The following is a 21,535-nucleotide window of genomic DNA, read 5'->3' on the forward strand; positions in this document are numbered from 1 at the left end:
CTATGTGGAAGAGGCAATACATATCTAAAGGGGGAAGACTCACCCTAATCAAAAGCACTATGTCCAGTATGCCTATTTATTTGATGTCTCTCTTTTATTTGCCTAGAAAAGTGACGTTGAGATTGGAGAAAATTCAGAGGGATTTTCTGTGGGGTGGGGGAGCTCTAGCCCATGAACCTCACCTTGTAAGATGGAACTTGGTATGCTTGGAGAAAAGAAAAGATGGGCTAGGGGTGAGAAATTTATCTTTGATGCACAGTGCCCTTTTGTGTAAGTGGAATTGGAGGTTTGCTAATGAGAGAGAGGCGTTGTGGAGGAGTGTAATTAGCCTCAAGTATGGCGTAGAGGAGGGGGGCTGGTGTACTCGGGATGTGATGGGAAGAAACGGAGTTGGGCTTTGGAAAGCAATTAGGAAGAAGTGGGGGTTGTTAGATGGCAGGGTAGCTTTCCATTTGGGTAATGGGCAAAGAGTGAAATTTTGGAAAGACAAGTGTGGTGATGGGCCTCTTTGTGAGTCCTTCCCCTCTCTTTTTTCCATGTCCATGTCGAAGAATGCTTGGGTTTCGGAGGTTTGAAATCCTGTTGGTGATGGGGTTGGTTGGACTCCTCTCTTTGCAAGGGTGTTTAATGATTGGGAGATTGATTAGTGGAGCGGTTGTTGCAGAAGATCCAAGCTTTCAGGGTTCAAAGGGAGGAGGAAGATAGAGTGATCTGGACAACTTCAAATGATGGGGCTTTCTCAGTTAGGCCCCTTTATTCTATGATGGAGCCAGGGGGCCTTTCTATGTTCCCTAGAGAAAGAATTTGGAGGGCAAGAGTGCCTCCCAAGGTAGCTTTCTTTGCTTGGGAGGCTTCTTGGGGTAAAGTTTTAACATAGGAGCAACTTCAAAGGAGGGGGTTCTCTTTGGCAAATAGGTGCTTTCTCTGTCTATCTGAAGAAGAAACAGTGGATCATCTCCTACTGCATTGTGTCAAGACGCGGGTCCTATGGAACCTCATTTTCTCCCTTTTTGGTATATCTTGGACTCTTTCGTGTACAGTGAAGACAACCCTTCTTGGGTGGAATAGAGGGTTTGTGGGGAAAAGACGCAAGAAGGCTTGGCAAATGGCGCCTTTATGTATTTTTTGGTCAGTTTGGAAGGAGAGAAATAGGCTAGCGTTTGGGGATGAGGATCTTTCGTTTCAAAGGTTGAAATATTCTTTTGTATGTAATCTTTGGTCATGGGTCAAGGGTTCCTTAGCAGAGAGTCATTCTTCTCTTGTAAGTTTTGTAGACTGGATAGGCTCCTAGTTAGGGAAGGTGGTGTGTATACTCCTTGTATACTTAGAGGGCACCGGTTTTTGGTGTTTCCTCTTTTCGTTTAATATACTTCTTTTTACTTATCAAAAAAAAAAATTTCTCAAGGTTCTTTATTTTCTCAAACTTTCTATTTTCTTTTAATTCAATTACTTGGAAGGTTAAAAATATTAGGAAAGACTTTTCTTTTTTTTTTCTGTTAGGTAAAAAGAGTGATTAAATTAAAAGTGCTTGAAAGAGGCGCATCAAAGTACACACAAAGCATACAAAAAGCACCTTCTCGCAAGCCAAAGGAAAGGGCAACAACAACCTGCCCCCCGAACCAAGCCTAAAGCTTAAAAGACCAAGAGAAAACAAAGTACCCCCAGATGACCTTCTTTTAGGCCTGCCTACCAAACTGGTTGCTGTGACCAAAACATAGCAGAAGCCCATCTAACAATCCAAAAGGATGAAAAAAGGCATCTTCTACCCACTGCTATGATTTCCCACTCTCCCTGCCCACACCTTCATTGTTTACCTTATAATCCCTTGTAATTCACAAAACACGCCAGTTTCTTTAATTCCCTTTCAGATTTTGAAGAAGAGTTCTTTCTCTTCCTATCCTCTCCCCCCATTACCTCTTTCCTAGCCTTCATTTTGCTGAGAGGGCCAAGATCTCAGCCTCAAAGCCCACTGTTGGCATGCCCAACCAGTCGCTGAAAGCTGCCAGGTTGCTTGAGGACCAATTCTCCATAGGCACCTTTGCCCTTGAAACCAAGCCAAGACATGACCCTCCTCCTGATCCTTCTTACCCACTGCAACTTCGATCGGGATCACCCCAGCCTCTTCAAACTCCAACAGAGAGGTTCACCAAAACCATCCTTAGGGGACTGCTATCCTCTCCCAGAGAATCAACAGCAAAAACCACCTCACATCCCTCCAAACCAAGACCAGTCCCACAAAAAGGAGAAGAAGCTGCCCGTATCCCCAAGGAAGAAACAGTGTCATAATAAGTTATTATATAGATTAGATTTCTTTTTCTATGGTTAAGTATTTTGGGTTTTCTAAGACATATAAATAAGGCTACTTGATCTAACCATGAGAACAATAAATAATTTTTTTGTTTTAATATTTATTTATTTGTTTTTTTGGGTTGTATACTTTCATGAGAATCCATTATTTCTCTTCTAGATGATAATCTTAGAAGGCTCTAGTTATACTTTCAAGGTTTTTTTCTCTTCATCCTGTTTTCTTTCTCAATTTCTTTCACTCCCCCTCCAACTGTCATGCCATAACCTAGACTCCTTGTTCACCTCTTTAAATCCTAAAAGAATCAAAACCCTAACACAACTTATTTGATTGTAGGCAACTACCATAGTGTTGTACTACACCAACTTCACATTAATCTTGTGTTTCTGTGACTGAAATATGCAAGAAAACATAATCTTAGTAGAAAAAAAAAATGGATATTCTTTTACGCATGTGGTGGGAATTAAGGAACAAAAGTAAAATTACTAATATAAGGAAATGTACAAAGAAGTGTAAAATCGTTCCAAGTTGAAGAAGAAACAAAAGGAAAGAAAAGAGCAAGAATCAGAACAACAAAAGAAAAACCCAACTGGTCATAAATAAATTCTCTCAATAAGGGAAATGGTCTCCAACAACCCCTAACAATTTGTATTGCTTCCAACCAGGGGAAGCTCTATTTTGGTAAAGCAAACCAAAAAAATGTAGAATGTTAATTATCCTTTTTCCAGAAGGTCAAAATGTTACTATATTCTAGTCCTAAGCTTCAAAACTGCAAAACCTATGTACTAATTTGTCCCAGAAATTTTTATTTTTATTTTTTTTGATAAGTTTGTCACAGAAAAAAAAAAATTGTATTTTTGACATATCATTAGCTATAAAAGATAAAAGAGTAGAAGATGAAAAAGTTTTGAAAGCTCAGTTCCATTTCCATTTCCCAAGCAAGATTAACCATTGTTGGAGGAAAATATAACTACACATGTGAATAAATTAACCAGAAAAAATAAATAAATAAAATTGAGGCGAATAATTATTATTTTTTACCAGTCTATAAATGTTAATCAGGAAGTTAGGTTCCAATAATGATGTTTCCCCACAACTTACATTGGCTTCCTCAGAGTGAAGATTGAACTGTGGCTCAATAACATTCACCATGAAATGACGAGTCCCCTCCTCAGAGTCATTGACATCACCATTCTTCACTGGTGATAAAGCAAAACAGATATTCTTAATTTGAAATTTCTGAAATACAAGTCATGCTTGCAGGAAATTAACTACCATGATAGTGTAGTAAACAATTTAAGGCACTTCTACAACATTGCAGAATTCATTGCAATAGAACCTAGGATGACTTCACATTTTTGGAATGTCGCTTCTGCCAATGAATATAAACTTTCAAACTACTTTTGTAATCAAAATATTTAGATCAGCTTACAACTTACCAGCCATACCAGATGATGAGCTCTCTACTATGACTGAATGTGCTGGAGATGAAACTGGTGCTGAGGTCTCCACATGCTGTGGAGAAGGGGAAATTGCATCACGGCTGACAGAAGGGGGCTTAGAAACATCATCTTGAACAACTTCTGCTCCATCAATTATCTGGCTTTCCTCAAGCAACTTCCTCTGTGCATACTGCCTAGAAGGAGAAGGCTTCGGAGGTTGAAATCCCTTGGATAGTCCACCAACCCAGGACCAAACAGCATCTCTATTCTCAATAGTCCACAAAAGCTTAAGGCCGTAAACAAAAACACGTTGACAATTGTCTGCTATTACCACATTATATCCATCATCATCACTTGGGTCAGATCGTGTGTGCTCATCACTCTCACTGCCATTTTCAAACTCAGACCTCACATATGTCATCTCAACATTTCTTCTACCAGCTTCTTGCCATGCCAACAACCTTGCAGGATCTGCTTTTGGGGCCTGCTTTCTGATAGTAAAATAATCAGATGATAATAGAAATCCATCATCACGGTGTTTTCCTGTACAGTCACTCATGGAGTTGCCTTTTTCAGTGTTACCTTTATCCAAGGATACAGATTGTGAACTTTTCCTTGTCATTTGAACTACTTTTGCAACACTAGTGCAATCTTCCTTACTTAGATATGCTTTAGGCATGTGAAGGTCAATCCCCTGGTAGACAAGATCGAGGGTATCACGTTTGCATTCAAAAGTATATTTTTGCTTACCCCGACTATAACAGATTTCATATTTCAACTTTGTCATCTTAAATGTCAAACCTTTGGCAGGGTCATCATCATCCAAGGGCATATTCTTGATACAAGTAGGTGTTGCATCTATTCGTAGCATAAATTCTGTCATCACCTTGTCCAATGACAAATTTCCTGATCTAGCAACTCTAGGAACTCCAAAACGAGGCCACCGAGAAAAGGTACGCAATTTATGAGGTGGGAGGTAATTTAAGTTCCAGAATTTAATTATCCATGCTAAATCATGAGCACCAAAATTTACGGTTGGTGAAACAATTCCAACATTCTCGGACTTATAAGGAGGGCCATAGTTAACTTCATCAATGGCAGCTCCATCCTCCATAGATGAGGACTGTTTTTCACATGAGGGAAGAGGGGGTCTAAATGAGAAGTTCCAGCGGAGGGACAGAGAAGTAGATCTGAAGGGATCAAAAACCTTTTCACGGGGTTTTCCTTCAATTGGAAGTGCATATAAATAATGATTCAGGGGATTCCCAGAATCACATTCCCAATCCATTGTAACTTCCAGGGTAAAGACTGGGGCTTCAAGGAAAGCACCAGACACACCAGCAGGGAGTTTTAAGTTAGAACTGTTTACCAAACTCTCCAAACTGCTCAATAAAATCTTGAAATCCTTCGCTGAGACAAAAACACGACCATCTGACTGCTGAATTTCCATATAACCAGAAATCAGTTGAAGTTTGTCAAGTTTTTCATAAGGATCAGTAGTTGCAAGTACATTCCATCTGGTCTCAGAAAAGAATAAGGTAATGTTTCCATGAATGTAGTTTCTTACATCATCCCACCATGGTAAGCTCCGTTCCTTTTTAGGTGGCTGAGCTTGTATGGCAATAGGATTAACACTCCTAACACTTAAATTAGCTCTGCGAAGGGCCACAGTAAAAGCATAGCTTATATCAGCAAAAGATGGTTCAAAACCCACACCAAATGATATTTCTCCCTTTTGAAAATGTATAGGTAACTCAGAGTATGTTTTCATTGGTGGAGTTGTGCCACTAGCTGAACGAAGCATGCACACCTTCCTCCATCTCCCTATGAAAACGTCTTGGTAAATTTGTGGCTGAAAACAAGTTGCCTGCAATAAAAAGGATATTAATAATCAAAGAGCATATATATGAACGAACAAAACAAACAAACAACAAACAAAACAAATCAATCAATGAAGATAGGAAGACATAAAAATAAGAAAGCTTCTTTAATTTCAGTTAAAATTATTGAGGCTTCCAAACAAATGCATCAATAGCAAACACTTCTTCCAGTCGCCATAAGCTCAAATGTCTTCCCATGCTAATATACTCCACAAACTATATATATATATATATATATATATATATATATATATATATATATATATATTATAGGCAATAAATCACTCCATAACTAGTAACTAGCCTACGGCACTGTTGTGTGTGTGTGTATATATATGGTAATTGATAAAACAATTTTTTTCTCAATAAATTAAGGAAAATCCATGGTAATATTCCACAAAAACCAGTATCATTATCAATACGGCAACCAATATTGTTACTTCTCAGAAGTAACCTCAAAATAATAGATCCTTACAGTAACAATGCTTGAAAAACGGTGCAAAAGTCAACTTTTCGGAACACTTGTGGTTGGGGAACCAGGCACTAGGCATTCCACATTCAATTTCCTAACCTCTTCAGAATTGTGAGAATGAGAGGCTCCTCTATTTTATCCATTCTATATTCTTCTTTCTCATATTTGGATTGGAATTTCAGTTTTCGTTGAAACATCACCAATACAAAAATTAAAAGATTTGAACTTCTCGGGCATCTCTATTTTTATTTTTTTTAATCAGGAACAAAAAATGTATTAAATATGGATAAAGAGATACAAAAGAAGGATGAGTAATTCTCCTTAAAATACAAGGAACCGATAAAAAAAAAAGCATGTTTGAAACCTCCACAATACTAAGTAGGCCTACACATTAGTATATATCACATGGGAACATATAAAAAAACAACTCATTGCTCCAATATTAGGTTAACTTCTCCTTCCAAGTGAGACCTAATCAATGCTCCTCTCCTTGCTAACCCAAATCTTTCAATCTACACACCAAATGCTAGTCAATTTGGACCACATTGAGAGGAATGTCCTTAAATGTTGTGGTGCATAAGACCCAAAAGGATAAATAAAAATGAATGAGACACCAAAGAGTCTCTTAAGTTCTAACCTTGTCCTAAAAAACCCTAGCATTTTTTTCCCGCTAAACAATCCAAATCAATGTGAGACAAGCAGTTTGCCAAAAAACCTTGCCTCTAATGGGGCTCCCCAATCCCCTATATGAGATGGTCATCAAGCCACAAATGCTCCTAGTAGAAACCCAATCCAAATTAGCTAGTTGAATGGCCCATGCCATAACCCCGACGTCAATGGAAAATGTAAGAAAAGATGACCACCAATTCTCTACTCTTCATACACAAAAGGCAAACATCGAGATTAAGGGCTCAAACAAGCAAAGCAAAGACCTTGACTTTAGATGGATTTTTTATTTCCATAAAAATTTAGTTGGATAGAAAGGAGTTAGATCTGATGGATTGGACAATGCTAAAAAAAAACCTTTACAGTGAATAATCATGAAGAAGATAATGGCCAACCTTTCACATCTGGGACGAATGGAGATAAATACACACAAGTGAGAGAGGACATGTGTCTTTTAAGGTCTACCACATTTAATTAAGAGAGGTGATACTGGAAATTAAGGTTCCAAGAGAAAGGAGAAGAAAATCCAAGAAATTATGAGATCCAAAGATTGACCCCACCACCACAAATCTTCCCAAAAACAGATTCTTGCCCCATTCTCCACCATAAAACAAGTGTGTCTAGAAAAATCCTGAAAGATCTTTGCAATAACCTTCAAGGGGTCACGATGTGACCATCTAATTATAGTGTTGGCATCCTACCCATTAGAGTGTGTCTCATAGATGCTCAAAATAACCTAATGCCAAAGAGCATAACTTTCCTCAAGAAACCTCTAGAATCTATTTGGGATTTGATATATTCCAAGTTAGATACAATTTTTAAGGTATTCCAAGAAACCTCTATAGCTTTTTAAGGTATTCAATTGAACATTATATAGCTTGATTGGAACATGGTATGTAGGTCAAACGGGGAAGGTTGTAAAATGCTCTTAACACAGACTTCACCTCCATTAGGTTGTAAGCCTTGTTTGAATCAATAGCAGATGGTTCTACAATTGAGGTAAAGATCTTAGCTCTTTTGAAGGGCTTATTACAAGCCAAGGCTTTGCATTGTTCCAATTATTTGGTGGAAAGAGATTCTACTATAGTAGTCCCATGAGTATCTAAGTCAGAGAGAGGTCTTTGGAAGTACAACAAGTGGCTTCCCCAAATTCCAGCAGCTTAGGTTGTTCCTTCTCTTAGTCCCCTCTTGTTCAACTAATGATGTTTCAAATTGATTAGCTAAACATGAAGCCAAGCAGATGATTTCTTCTGCAGGGGATTTCTTTTCCCCCTTCGACTGTACATTATTGTATATTTTGTACATATAGCTGTCGTGCTAGAGTTTTCTTCTTTTTTCGATCATCTTTTGTGTTTTGAAAGATTTCTAATCCATGATTTACACTTAAAATTCAAATCAATGCACAGTTTATTTTGTGATATTAAAAAAAGAAAAAAGAAAAAAAGGTAAAGCACGTTTACAAGAAAAAGTACATAAATAAGCACCTCCAGCAAGGTAAAAGAGAATTGTTAACCAAGTAAAACCAAAAAATAATAGAAAAGACTAGACTAAACGAGGAAAAGGCCGCATTGAAACCTAACCTGCTGTGCTAGCACAACACGACCTTCGCATTTACCAAAAGTTGCCGAAAAAAGAGGAAATGTGTAATTTCGCAATCGAGCAACAAGAGTGCCTGTGTGCAAGAGAATATTTGTCCCAAGAAGTCGAGAAAATGGTATATTATTTTCTAGACAGACAGGATCAAGCTTCTTCACAACCTCTATCATCCCAGCATCACCACCTTCAATTCTTGTTAAGCTTACATCCAATTCAGTAGCAGAAATGGAAAGAAGAGATGTTCTGGAAGTGCTAGGCTTGAAACCAGCCTGAAACCCCTCCTTACAGGCACCTGAACCTTCGGATGGTGTAAGACTCTGACATGCCTTGTAATATGAATTGAATGATTGTTTATAAATTTCTTCTTTAATTTTGCAAATAGAAGAAGAATCTTGCATATCAATCTCAACTCCATTATAGTGGATCTTTTTCTCATGCATAGAATCATTTGCCTCAGCAGTTCCAGGGCATTGGTTGCCTTTGGAGATAAGATCCTCAAGAAATTTCAACCTGACAGCTAATTCACAGGCCTCATTCTTCATCAGATGGTAATGTTCATCAAGCCATCCCTGGATTGGTTCTTCCTCAATATCAGCAGTAAGCTTACGTATGCAAAACTTCACACCCCCAAATTTTGTGGAATTGGGCTTTTTAGGTTTTGAGCTTTCTTTCATCACAGGAAATATAAGTTTAGTTTTAGCAGCAGTGATAAGCTTCAATGCTCGCAACATATCCTCAACAGAATCCTCAATGGCACGCAACTGCAACCTATAAGGCATGCAGATATGAACATCAAGGCCTTGAATTACCCAATCCCATGTGGTCATTACATGTAGTTTTGCATCAGATGAGCTAACAGAGGTATTAGGAATACGGGAAATTTGCATCCGGCTACTTTTGAATACCCTGCATCCATTGAAACTGAGCATAAGTCCTTCAAGAAGAACTCCTATCCTGGCATTTTCAGAAAAAATTGACTGAACCTGCACCGTCACATCAACTCCATCTCCAACCTCGGCAGATATGTTCAGCATTTCCACATCAACAGCAAACACAGATTCCCTTTTCTTTTGTTGTTTATCAAGTACTCCTGATTCCTTTGAAACATCTTTCTTCTGATCAACATCTCCGGCACTTAACACATCTCCTACATATTCCTTATCAAGACCCCTTACCTTCTGATCATGTACCAATGACTTCAGATGTAGAAAAAGTTCAAACAATGATAGATGTACATCAGGCTCCCACCTGACTGCAATATCAGTAGCACTAAAAAGCGAGCAGACAGCAATCTCTTTAGGACCACCAGAACGCCGTACAAATTTTGCATTCTGCATGTCAAACAGTGCCACTTTTGCACCAGGTTTGTGTTCATCCAAGTGTTCTTGATATGTAGATCTGGCCCTTTCAAGTTCCATCTGTGTGGATTGTCTCTCTTTGTTCATACAGAAACTAAGATGGAATATGTCTAGAGATAAAGAATACTTCAACTTCTTGCATTCTTCAGAAATTGTGGACATTATATTTGCATTACGTGGTGTACCATCAGCTGAGACATTGATTACAATTCTACCACCTTGCGATCCATAATTCACACGCTTGGGATCTGCAATAACTGTGTTTTCGAGGCCTGCATCACCACAGAAATTTATAGAACACCGTTCTAGATTAACTTTCACAAGTCGAGTTCCTTTCCCAGATGGTTTGGATGAACGGCCTTTGCGATTCTGTGTTGTTTTTTCAGAAGCAGAAAGACTTTTCAAGAGAGCTTGAAACGACATACCAGCTGATATAAGTGATTCAACACGATTAAAGGTGAAGTGAACACCCATACCAGTCACATCAATAGAGAGAACCAATTTGCAGCTAGGTCCATCCCCTTCGAATGATTCCATGTCTTTTTTACCCCAATCCAAACTAAACTTTGCTATATGCAGCAAGGAACCTGAGTTTGTTTCCACACCAAACAGGCTTTCTTTCAGGCATTCTTGATATTCATCAGCCATGTGCAAATTTAGCTCACCAAGTTCCATGTGCACAGTAGTTCCCATATTTGATATGTTATTTGCAAAGACATGTGAAGATTGTGAGCAACCCTACAATAGGAAATTAAAGATTATCTCATACAATAAAATCTTAGTTTAACACTTGCAAAAATCAATAAATAAATGCATATCAGGACCATCCATCCAGATAATTGAAAAGATTAAGCACCTATATGCCCTATTGTTTATGGACCAAAACAAACTTGTGATCATGTAAGCCATTTAGTATATTGTTTTATTTAACAATTAAAAGAATGGGAAAAGAACCCTACAAATGACAATACCATCTACTAAGCTATACCATTTGATTCATACTTACTATATGGTGACTCATAAAAGTGGTGTTCTGACAAGTATGAAGCATAGAAATACATAAACATGCAGGAATCGATTAACCACATCCTTCTCCATTGTGGCAAGACAAGGGTATTGTGGTAGCTTCTGTTTTCTCTTTTTGGAGTGTCTTGGGTGTTATCTTCCTCTGTTGAGAGAGACTCTCTTAGGATGACATGATTCTTTTTTGGAAAGAAATGAAAAAAGGTGAAGGGTGCAGCTTCTTTGTGCATTTTTTTTGACAATTTGGAAGGAGAGGAATAGAAGAGCATTTGAAAAGGAGTTTTCTAAACAAAGGCTGAAAAGCTCATTTCTTTGTAATTTGTTTTCTTGGACCAAGTTGTACATGGATGAAGGCCCAATGTTCTCAATCAACTTTGTTGATTGGTTAGGTTTTCATTGAGAAAAGGAGTAGTTTTTTTTTTTTTTTTTTTTTTTTGTCCCTTTTCCTTTTTACTTTCACCTTTTGGCAGCCATTGTATACATCATGTATACCCTAGTGCATTCGTTTTGGCAAGCATTTTATTTACTACACTTTTTATTTACCTATCTGAAAAAAAAAAGGATTTTTTTTAGAAGTAAAAGGAGAAATATAACACAAGAAAAAAGACGCATCTAAGAGGCCAATGGTTTTTTGAAGTTCTCTAAACTTGAAGTGTATTTATTTTCTTGAGGAATCAACACCAAGTCTTATGGAGATGTCTTCTTTTCCAAATCAATTCAACTAGACAGAAAGTGCCCATGGCTCCATCCTTAGAAAAAAAATGTAAGAGAAATAGAAGAGAAATGCTCCTACCCAGAGCCTAATAGTAGCTTTCAAGAGTGGAGAAAGAAAATATACTTAATCCAAGGTGTGGAAAAGAGAAGATAGCAATCAATTTCCCTATCATTAAAATTGCAGCAAAAGTTATAGTTATAAGAAGTAGAAGCAAAATAGCTTGAACAGATAACAAAAATAGGGGAATTTTCCTATCACAAAAGCCTAAGCCAATAGGGAAAAGAGACAGTGAGGGGTTTCTCCCTCCAACAAAGATCTTTTGGAACATCTCTGCTGATGAATCAGAAGAGGCAGAGAAATGATGATAGCCTTATGAAATACCATTTTAAGGAGTCAAGGGCATCAATGGAAAATCATACTAACAGAATAGGCACCCCAACAATTATTTTATAAATATTATTTACTTTTAAGAAGAAGTATCAAAAGAGTTTTGCTCCTATGAGAATATCCAGAGACATTACTAATAAGAGCTTTATCTCACAGTGCGTGTGCGTGTGTGTGTGTGTGCGCGCTCGTGATGAATGTTGACTCCAAACAACGCACTCCTATGAAGGTTGATGTTAAGACTAACACTAGATCAAAAAACAATAAGGTTTGACGACTCATCTTCATGAATGGAAGAGAAAAAATTACTGTCCTATAAAATATAGAGATGGGAAATCCTAATATGTATTATCAACTTTGATGCCTTTCACAAATCCTAAACCTTCAACCTAAAGGTCATTCCACTAAGGATATTCACTACCCCACTAAATAAGAAATGGGATCAAGGATCCCTTTGCCTGAGCCCCTAAAAGCATTAAATCAACTTTTAGCTTCCTATTAATTAAGATCTTGTAGCTGATCAAAGATGAGCAACCCCTGGTCCATTAACAATATTTGAAATATGTGATTTTGGGCAAGTTCCCTTACTAGTATTCTTTGATTCAGAAACAGAAGGCTTCAACATTAAAAGATATTTTATCAACCACTCTAAAATTGAATAACATTTTCATTCACTAGAAAAGGTCTCTTTTTTTTTTTTCCTCAATTTCCCACAATGCAGTATTTGCAACCTTAGGGGCATCTACTTCTCTCTGAAAGATGTGGTTTTGGAAAAGACAGATTCCCACTATTTTTCAACACAAGCCCTTCAGAATTTAAGGGAAACTCATATATCTTTAACTTAAGCATCTCAAACAAATAATTGCAGAAACAGCTTTCCAATGAGCTCGCTGTTCATTTTTCTGGATGCTGATGTCCACCAACAACATAGCAGATCAACTAGCTAAGTTCATTGGTAGAAACAATTGTTGGGAACTTCCTACTCCCCTAAGTGTCCTTGCCAGTATTATTAAGGTTGTGTTAGGGTCGCAATTACATAGATTTTGTTGAACCTATTTGGTAATAATTCTTTTCTCCTAGTTCTTTTTTTTTTTTTTTTTTTTTAAAGATGACCCATTATTCAGATAACCTCTATTTCCTTTATAATTTAATGAAATGTTGGTCCATATCAAATAAATAAATATAGAAGAAAAGATATTCTCAAAAGTTAAAAAATTTTGGATAGAAATTGATCAAAGTGAAACATTGGGATTTTATGGCTATGATTTTTTTCTTATTTGAGCTTAAACAACAGATTAAGTACTTCAGTAGTTTTTTTTTATATATAAAAGAATATTTTAGAGTTACTGTAAATATTTCCCTTGTCTTATTCTAGTTCAAGAAGTTACTACACATGTGTGCCAAGGTTTAAAATAAACTTTCATTGTAGTAACAGTCTGCCAATAAAGAAATAGGGAATGTTTGTGATTGTCCACCTTGTCATGATGAAAATGTCTTATTTCTTAAATCTGAGAATTTGGAGGTATTATGGAATCTTCACTAAGATTAGGGAACATGATGGTAGAGTGTTGAGACCCTTCTCTACACCTGTTGGTTTGGGATTATCTAATGAGGAAGAGATTCAGGCTCTTATGGAGGGATTTGGACACGACTATAGCACTGCCCAAATTCAACATAGAATCCTGAAAATTTATGTGTAATATTCTGGTTGATTTGCATGATGAAACCAAAGATTATAGAGGGTTTGACATAAAGGAATTATTAGATGTTCCACCTAGTATGCAACACAGTAGATAAATGGTCCAGTACCTTTTCAGTATCCCAACAAAAATATGAATAAGTAATTAATAAAGTCACTTACATGGTATAGTGGAATCCCACTAAGACTATACAGCACAGTAGTCATCTCTGGGGCTGACACAGTACATGTCCACATGATGGCTTTGAAATCTGTTGAATGCACCTTGTCAGGATTAGCTGCTCCTTCTTGTAGCACCATTTTTTTCTTTTTTGAGAAATGAAGTTGCATCCATGGCTTTAATCTACTGATTATAATATTGCACTGAGTTCCTCCAAGCTTAACATCAATTTCAGCTCGAATAGGTGAGGTTGGCTGAAAAGCAAACATTCCAAAAATACATATATTGGCACACAAGCTCAGAAAATAAAGTGGCCATTCAATGTTTCAGAATTCATTATAAATTTTACAAAATAAAAAGGAAAAGGAAAAAAGATGAAGCCATCATTTAAGTGGAACAACCAAAATTACTTGGGTATCTGAACCCAGATTAGGACAACATTTGTATACAAAGTAATCCTGCCATCAAACTTCACACAATAGATAATCTGCCAAATCATGCACATTAATAATGTAAATGGAGGTTAAATAAATTTATTCAGGAATATGTTCCAAAATTCCAAATACACAAGTGTGTCCCTCATCTGAATCTACTCAACCATTATAAACTTCCAAGAGAAAGAATAGTTCAAATATCAAGATCCACAACTACCCGCACCAAATGATTGAATCTCCAGAACCCTCCCAATGATTAGCCATCCAAGAAAGAACCAGCTTAAAATCCCCTGTTAAGATAATACTGGAGGTATTGATTTTTATACCTCCTTTTGTGGGGGATTTTCTACCACCATGAGGAATTAATTTTATAGTTATAACCTCTTTCTTGCTTTTGATCAGTTAAGGCTGTTACACAGGAAGGATTTCTCATCCTTTTTTTTTTCATCAGACTGGGAGCGCACCAAAACATTTTTCATCCCTCTGTGTGTGATTATATCTTCACAGTGAAACATTTACTTCAGGTGCCCAATTCTCTTGTCATTTTCAAATCCTTATGCAATACCAATCCTGTTAAATACCAGTGCCTCTGCTTCAATATAGACAATCCCACCCCTGTTATCCTGTATAAGTCCGCCAATCCCTATCAACTGAGGTAAATTAAGTAATATCTTCTATGTGAGAGGCAGATCGATATCAAGTCCAATAAAACAATGCTAGAGGAGACTTTTTATTTTTTGTAAGTAAAAAAATATATATTAATAGTGCCTATCAAAAAGGTTGTATACAAGAGCACCAAAAGGCAAAAGCAAAAAACTGCTACCCCTACAAAGACCCCAACCAATCAACCAAGTCTATCATAGACATTGCCATGTCATTTAAGCCCATCTTTAACCACTCCAAAAAAAAAACAAAAACCAAAAGGAGTATTTTAATGCTTGATTTGTTGTGGAAGGCTATTAGGAGTAGATGGGGGGAGTTGAACAAAAGGGGATTAAAGCTTCTTGGCATAGGGTCATTCTAAGTATCTATGGGTTTTGTAGGAAATCTAGGAGATATTTTCCATTATTCAAATATTTTTGTTTCATTTAAATAATAAATCTAATTATATCAGATTCTAGGAGTTAGCTGTTCTTTTAAATTATTGTTTAGAGTTTAAATTTAAATCTTTTATCCTGTTTTTTAGGCATCAGGTTGTTAGCTAAGATTGGATAAGTCTCCTAGTTTCTAGGCAGCACAATTGTTAGCTATTCTCTAGCTATCTATTTAAATAGTTGTAATCTCCAGCTTTGTAATTAATTTGAATTTCAAAAAGTTGAGAAACCAGTTCAAATTTAGGTTTCACTCCAATGGTTGGGATGCCAACACTATAATTAGATAGTCACACTGGTACCCTTGGAAATTCATTGCTCAAGTCTTCAAGAACTTCTCTATTTTCATTTGATACTTGGTGGGAGATGGCACAAAAATTCGTTTTTGAAAAGATATTTGGTTGGGTGATCCTCCTCTCAAGTTTCAATTACCAAATCTTTTCAAAGTCACAAGGATTAGAAATATTCTTGTTTCCTTAGTTGTAGATTGGTCCACTTTCAATCCATCTTGGAATTTCAATTTTAGTCAAAACCTTTCTAATCTAGTGAATGAAGAGCCAACTAGCCTTATTTCATCCCTACTTCACATATATATCACCTTCTTCCCTTGGGAGCCCCTTACAAGTCATCCAGGATTTGGGAAGGAATGGAAGAAAGATTCTGGAAAAAACTTGCTTTTTGGAAAAGACAGTACCTCTTCAAAGGGGGAAAACTTAGTCTGATAAAAAGCACCTTACCCAACTTGCCAATTTATTTTATGTCCTTTTTTGTCATCCTTAATAGGGTAGCTGTTAGATTGGAAAAGATTCAAATGAACTTTCTTTTGTTGGGGGTTGTAAGATCAGAAGCCGCATCTGGTTAATTAGGCTACTATGTGCATGAAAAAACAAAAAAAAGGGTTTGGGCATTAGAAATTTATCCATCCTTAATAAGACTCTTCTGAGGAAATGATCTTGGAGATTCATGAGCAAGAAGAACCCCCTTTGGAAACAATGATTGTAGGCAAGTATGGGCAAACAAGAAGGGTGTGCAGTGAGAGAAGGACATGGAGTGGGGATATGGAAGGCTATTAGAGGTGGTTGGGAGGACTTTAAGAATAAAACTAGATTCAAGATTGCGTCTAGAAACAGGGTGAAATTCTAGACGGACAAAAGGTGTAGGGACACACCGTTGAGTGAGTTTTTTTCGAAACTCTTTTCTATAGCCTCTTCAAAAAATGCTTGGGTGGTAGATGTTTGGGACAACGATAATTGGAATCCTAGATTAGGGAGGCAATTGCATGATTGGGAATTTGAGGAGATTAAGGTCTTTCTTGGGAGGTTGTATGAGTTCCATTACCATGGGTACTGAGGATATTATGGTGTGGTTCTTACAAAGAATAGCAGTTTCTCAGTTAAGTCTTTTTATTCTTCTTTAGCATTTAGGAGAGCAGAGACATTTCCATTTGGCATAATTTGGAACTCCTAGGTGTCGTTAAGAATCAACTTCTTTTCTTGGGAAGCAACTTGGGGTAGGTTTTTGATTTTGGATCAGCTCAAAAGAAGGGATTGGAGGATACCTAATGGATGCTACATGTGTAAAGCAGAAAAAGAAACGATTGATCATAAACTCCTTCATTGTTCGAAAGCACAATCTTTGTGTCAATCAATTTTTTGCTCTCTTTAAGGTTCAGTGGGTGATGCATTCCATAATTAGGGGTGTTTTCTTGAGTTGGTGTAAGATTTTTGTAGGCAAAGAAAGAAAGAAAGCTCGGAAGGCTACTATGTTGTGCCTATTTTGGACCATTTTGAGAGAGAGAAATAGGAGAGCCTTTGATAATTGTGAAACCATGGATCAACTGATCAAAAAAAAAAATTTGTACCTTTTTTGGGATTGGGTTAGATTGTACAACGAGGTCGGCTCCATGTTATTGGTTGATTTTGTGGATTGGCTAAGTTTTGTGTAAAGCATGGTTGCAGTTTTTTAGGTCTCCATGTTTTTTGGTAGTTAGGGCACTTTGTATGCACCATGCATACCCTTTTTTCATTTAATACTTTTTTTTATTACCTAAAGACATTGTTGTGCATCAAAATGTGACAAAGACCCCCTGAACAAGGATCAAAGAATGGTAAGGACGTTGAAGGTCTCTGTGGAGAGAAAGACCTTCTTGGTTAGGTTCGAAGGTGAGTCCGGTGGAAAATGGTGCTCGCTTATAGAGCACAGTAGAGGCTTTGAGAAGGAAGAGGTTGGTTGGTTGATAGAATATTTGACGAAAGCCATCGAGATGAAGAGTTACATGAGTTTCAACAGAAAGTTCAGAGGAAAAACCAGAGTCCATTTAATGGAGGTTTGCTTCAACAACCATGGTAGGTTTATAAGGCTCTCAGAGTTTGCTTCCAACAAAAAGTCAACTTTTCTGGTAATACCTGAAGGAGAGAAGGGTAGGGGATGGGAACATCTAAAGAATGCGTTGTCTTCAATGCTGGTGGTCTCCTCCTCGAGTATTGTTGAAAAGGGAAGGCAATGCAGGGTAGAAGGGACTTTTCACAAACATGTGGGTCATTTGTACCGGTTCTTCGCAAATGTAGTCAGAGAAGAAGAACCGAGGAGAGGAGGCCTTGTTCCAATCGGGATATGGGCGAGAGTTGTGGTGTGCGAATGTCATGCTGGTTCTGTTAACTGGGTTGAGGTCGGCCAGGCTCTAACGAAAAGATTAGGGCATAAAGGCGTGGTGACCATCGTCCCCTTCTCTGGTGGAAAAGGATTATCTTTTGTAGAAACCATAGAGGAAGCTTTCTCACTCCCTGATTTAAGGTTTATTAAGATTAAAGGTGGGCTAACAGTCTTGTTGAGAAGGTTAGATAGAATTACGGGGTCTGCCCTTTTATTTATGGTCTGAGGTACATATGAAGAAAATAATGGAGCAATGGGGGACGGTGACAGAGATTGATTGGCGAACGTTGAAACTGTTTGATCTTTGCAAGGCAAGGGTGAGAGTTTTAATGAAGGAATGGTTAGTTCTCCCATCTTTGATAGAGGTGTTAGATGGGGGTTAAGAGTTCACTATTTCAGTTGCAGTGGCTAGAGAGGAAGACGTTAGGCGAGGTGGAGAAATGGGTGAGTTAACTCAGCAAGAGTTTGAGCCTTACTCATGGACAGGTGGCAGAAAGAGGGTTGTGGAGGCTAGTTCAACGGTTGATGGTAGGTCTTCTGATGGGGCAGTTGGCAGAAAGAAGGAGGGAAGAGTTAGTCGAAAGGCTGAAATTGCTCCTGTGGGGACACGTGGCATCAGAAGACTGACAGTGGGGAACAGCTGGTCCCAACCTTCCTTGTCTTTCAATTTGAATTCAAATAATCTGAGAACAGGGTCCGCCAGGCCAAAGCAGCATAGCGAAGTATGGGTTGGAGAGGACAAAGCCCAATCAACTGTTGAGGAAGGGCTTTGGGCCTCTAAGCAAGTGAGAAGAACCCAATCTTCTCTTAAGCTCAGCCCACAGGTTGAAGTAGACTTGGGCTAGAAGAGGGGAGATATTTTAAAGGGCCCGTTTTCGAAGTTAGGCCAAGATTTGGGAAGTAAGCAGCCCATCTCTACGAATGACTCTTTACGCAAAGATGACCCCTCTGCAAAGGGAAAAGGGAAGGTAGGCTCTGAGGTTTCTGAAGCTCAACTGAAGGGTTCCGCGTTGAAGTGTGGTTCAAAGAAGCTGTGGAATGCTCTGTTCTCTCCAAGTTCTGCAAGCCGACAAGGGGGTCGAAGTCGAAGCGAGCCTCTAACGCTTGAGAGACCGTTGTCAGATTGCGATGCTCTTCCAAATGAAGATGCTTTCGAAGCAGGAACACAGTTGGATCGAAGTTTCAGTGCGAGTCCAATCACTTTTTGTCATTCGTCAGGGTTTCGAAAAAGGTGTTTCGGGGAAGGGACTTCGTCAACGAGAGGAGACGTGGAAGATAAACAAAGGTCACATTTTAAGGCTCCTTTTCTTTCAAAGGGGAAGGAAAAACTGCACAAATTATCTAAAAGTGAAGACATAGCAGGATTTAAGGGTTTTGCGGGTTTTGCTCACCATGGCTCATCAGTCACGGTTTTTCCTTCTAATCCAATAACCAGAGCAAAAGGGCTCAACTCTGCGGGGTCTTGTGGAATGATGGTAGTGGAAAACTTCGAGGTATCTTCTTACCCACATTCTCGGTCATCTCTATCATTTCTTTCCCATTCCTCTGGCTTGGCTTTTCCACACCTGAGTCCCGTTCTTCCCAATTCAGATATTCAGTCTCGGTATCCTTCGAAACCTCGAGTTATATCTGAAATTTTTTCCAAAAAAATGACGATGGGGTTTTATGTCATGAGTCTGTTGGCAATCCTAACCGAGATGTTATAGAATCCCAGTTAGCTAGTCTGTACCAAATGTCCGAGAGTTTTAAATTTTTTAAGACCAAGCCCTACACCTCTCTTAGGGCCCCCAACCTGGTTACAGTTAGCCAAGGTGAAATAGAGTTCCCCCCGATGGGTGGGTTCCAAATAGAAGGCCTCTCCCCCAACAAAATAGCTAAAGTTTGTGAGGTCTTCAGTTCTCTGGATATTAAGGTGTATTTTAGGAGGAAGAACAGATTTTCCACAGTTAATTGAGACCTGTTGGCGTTGGTTTGGAGGTTTAAGGCCAATGAGGTGTATTTATGAAAATCATCAGTTGGAATACTAGGGGTTTGGGATCTAGGAAAAAACGAAGGGTGGTTAAGGATTTTTTGCAGCTCGAGAATTCGGATGTAGTGATGTTTTAGGAAACAAAAAAAAAGGTGTGACAGAAGATTTGTAGGAAGTGTCTAGTCGGTTAGGAATAAGGAGTGGGCTGCTCTTCTGGCATGCGGGGCTTCAAGAGGGATTTTGATTATTTGGGACTCAAAGAAATTGTGCAGTGAGGAGGTGGTAATTGGTTCTTTTTCTGTTTTAGTCAAGTTTTTGTTGGATGGATACGGACCCTTGTGGTTGTCCGCAGTTTATGGCCCAAACAGTCCCTTACTTAGGAAGAATTTTTGGGTGGAGCTGTTAAACATTTTTGGCCTTACTTTTCCATTATGGTGTGTGGGCGGTGATTTTAATGTTATAAGGAGAAGTTCAGAAAAACTAGGTGGCTCTAATTTTACTTCTAGCATGAGGGATTTTGATGGTTTTATAAGAGATTGCGAATTACTTGACCCCCCTTTACGAAACGCCCCTTTCACTTGGTCAAACATGCAAGAGTCACCTGTGTGCAAGAGATTGGATCGGTTTCTTTACTCAAATGAGTAGGAGTTTTTCTTCCCTCAAAGCCTTCAAGAAGTTCTTCCTAGATGGACATCGGATCATTGGCCGATTGTTTTGGATACCAATCCTTTCAAGTAGGGCCCAACACCTTTTAGGTTTGAGAGTATGTGACTGCAACATCCAAGTTTCAAAGAGTGCTTTAGTAGTTGGTGGAGAGAAAGGCTTTCCAGGTAAAGTTTGAAGGCTTCAATGGGGGAACGTGGATTTCAATAACAGAGAAAAGTCAAGGTTTTGTGGTTTCATTAGGTTTTGGAGAGGAGGAGTTGGATTGGTTGTTGGAGCATTTGAAGAAAGCTGTGGAGTTGGAGGCTTCCAGGGGTTTCATTTGAAAGATGAGGGGCAAGACTAGGACTCATCTGATGGAGATTTGTTTTAATAGCAGAGGGAGATATATGAAAATTACAGAAATCATTGCAAAGAGAAAACCTTTAGTTCTAGTGGTTCCTGAGGGTGTTAAAGGCTATGGGTGAGAAAACCTTAGGAAGGCAATTTTTTTAGTCCAAGACTTGTCTTTTCAGGCTGAAAGAGCCTCAAATGAGAAGTTTAAAGAGCCTCAAGTGAGCAAGGGAATGTACAGAGGAGAGCAGTCCTATGCTGATGTGGTTGCAGAGAAAGGACCTAAGAACTGTGCATTGATGCCAATTGGAAAATGGGCAAGAGCTGTAGTTTGTGAAAGCAAAGGAAAAATACGAGACTGGTGTGATGTAGGAAAAGCTATAGCGAGAAGGATGGGTATGAAAGGAATGGTGTCTGTAACCCTCATTTCTGATTACAAGGGGTGTTTTTTCGTGGATTCTGCAAGGAGAGCTCATTGGTTTCAAGATCAAGGGAGTTTAACAGTGAGAGGAGGGGTTATTGCTCTGAGGAATGGTCACCAAAAGAAAACTCGGTCATTAATGGAAAATTTAGACGGGGTTGGTTAGAACTAAGAGGCCTTCCCTTTCACCTATGGGATGAGGTTCAGCTGAGATACATTTTGCAGAAGTGGGGAAAGGTAACGAAGGTGGCAAGGGAATCGTTAAAGCTTGT

At 38.4% G+C, this 21,535-nt stretch overlaps 1 protein-coding gene across 3 annotated transcripts in view; it reads right to left on the reverse strand.

The window, feature by feature from the left end:
* Positions 1 to 21,535, reverse strand: part of LOC100254031 (protein SABRE) — a 90,216-nt gene that overhangs the window by 37,480 nt on the left and 31,201 nt on the right. For all 3 annotated transcript variants that reach the window (XM_010666125.3, XM_019216401.2, XM_019216402.2), the window contains 4 exons: positions 13,703 to 13,954; positions 8,346 to 10,457; positions 3,745 to 5,614; positions 3,407 to 3,504 (listed from right to left, as the gene is read on the reverse strand). In XM_010666125.3, coding sequence (XP_010664427.1) covers positions 3,407 to 3,504; positions 3,745 to 5,614; positions 8,346 to 10,457; positions 13,703 to 13,954 — 4,332 coding nt within the window. The remainder of the gene's footprint in view (positions 1 to 3,406; positions 3,505 to 3,744; positions 5,615 to 8,345; positions 10,458 to 13,702; positions 13,955 to 21,535) is intronic.

Source organism: Vitis vinifera, chromosome 18, assembly GCF_030704535.1.
Source record: "Vitis vinifera cultivar Pinot Noir 40024 chromosome 18, ASM3070453v1".
Classification (NCBI taxonomy): Eukaryota; Viridiplantae; Streptophyta; class Magnoliopsida; order Vitales; family Vitaceae; genus Vitis; species Vitis vinifera.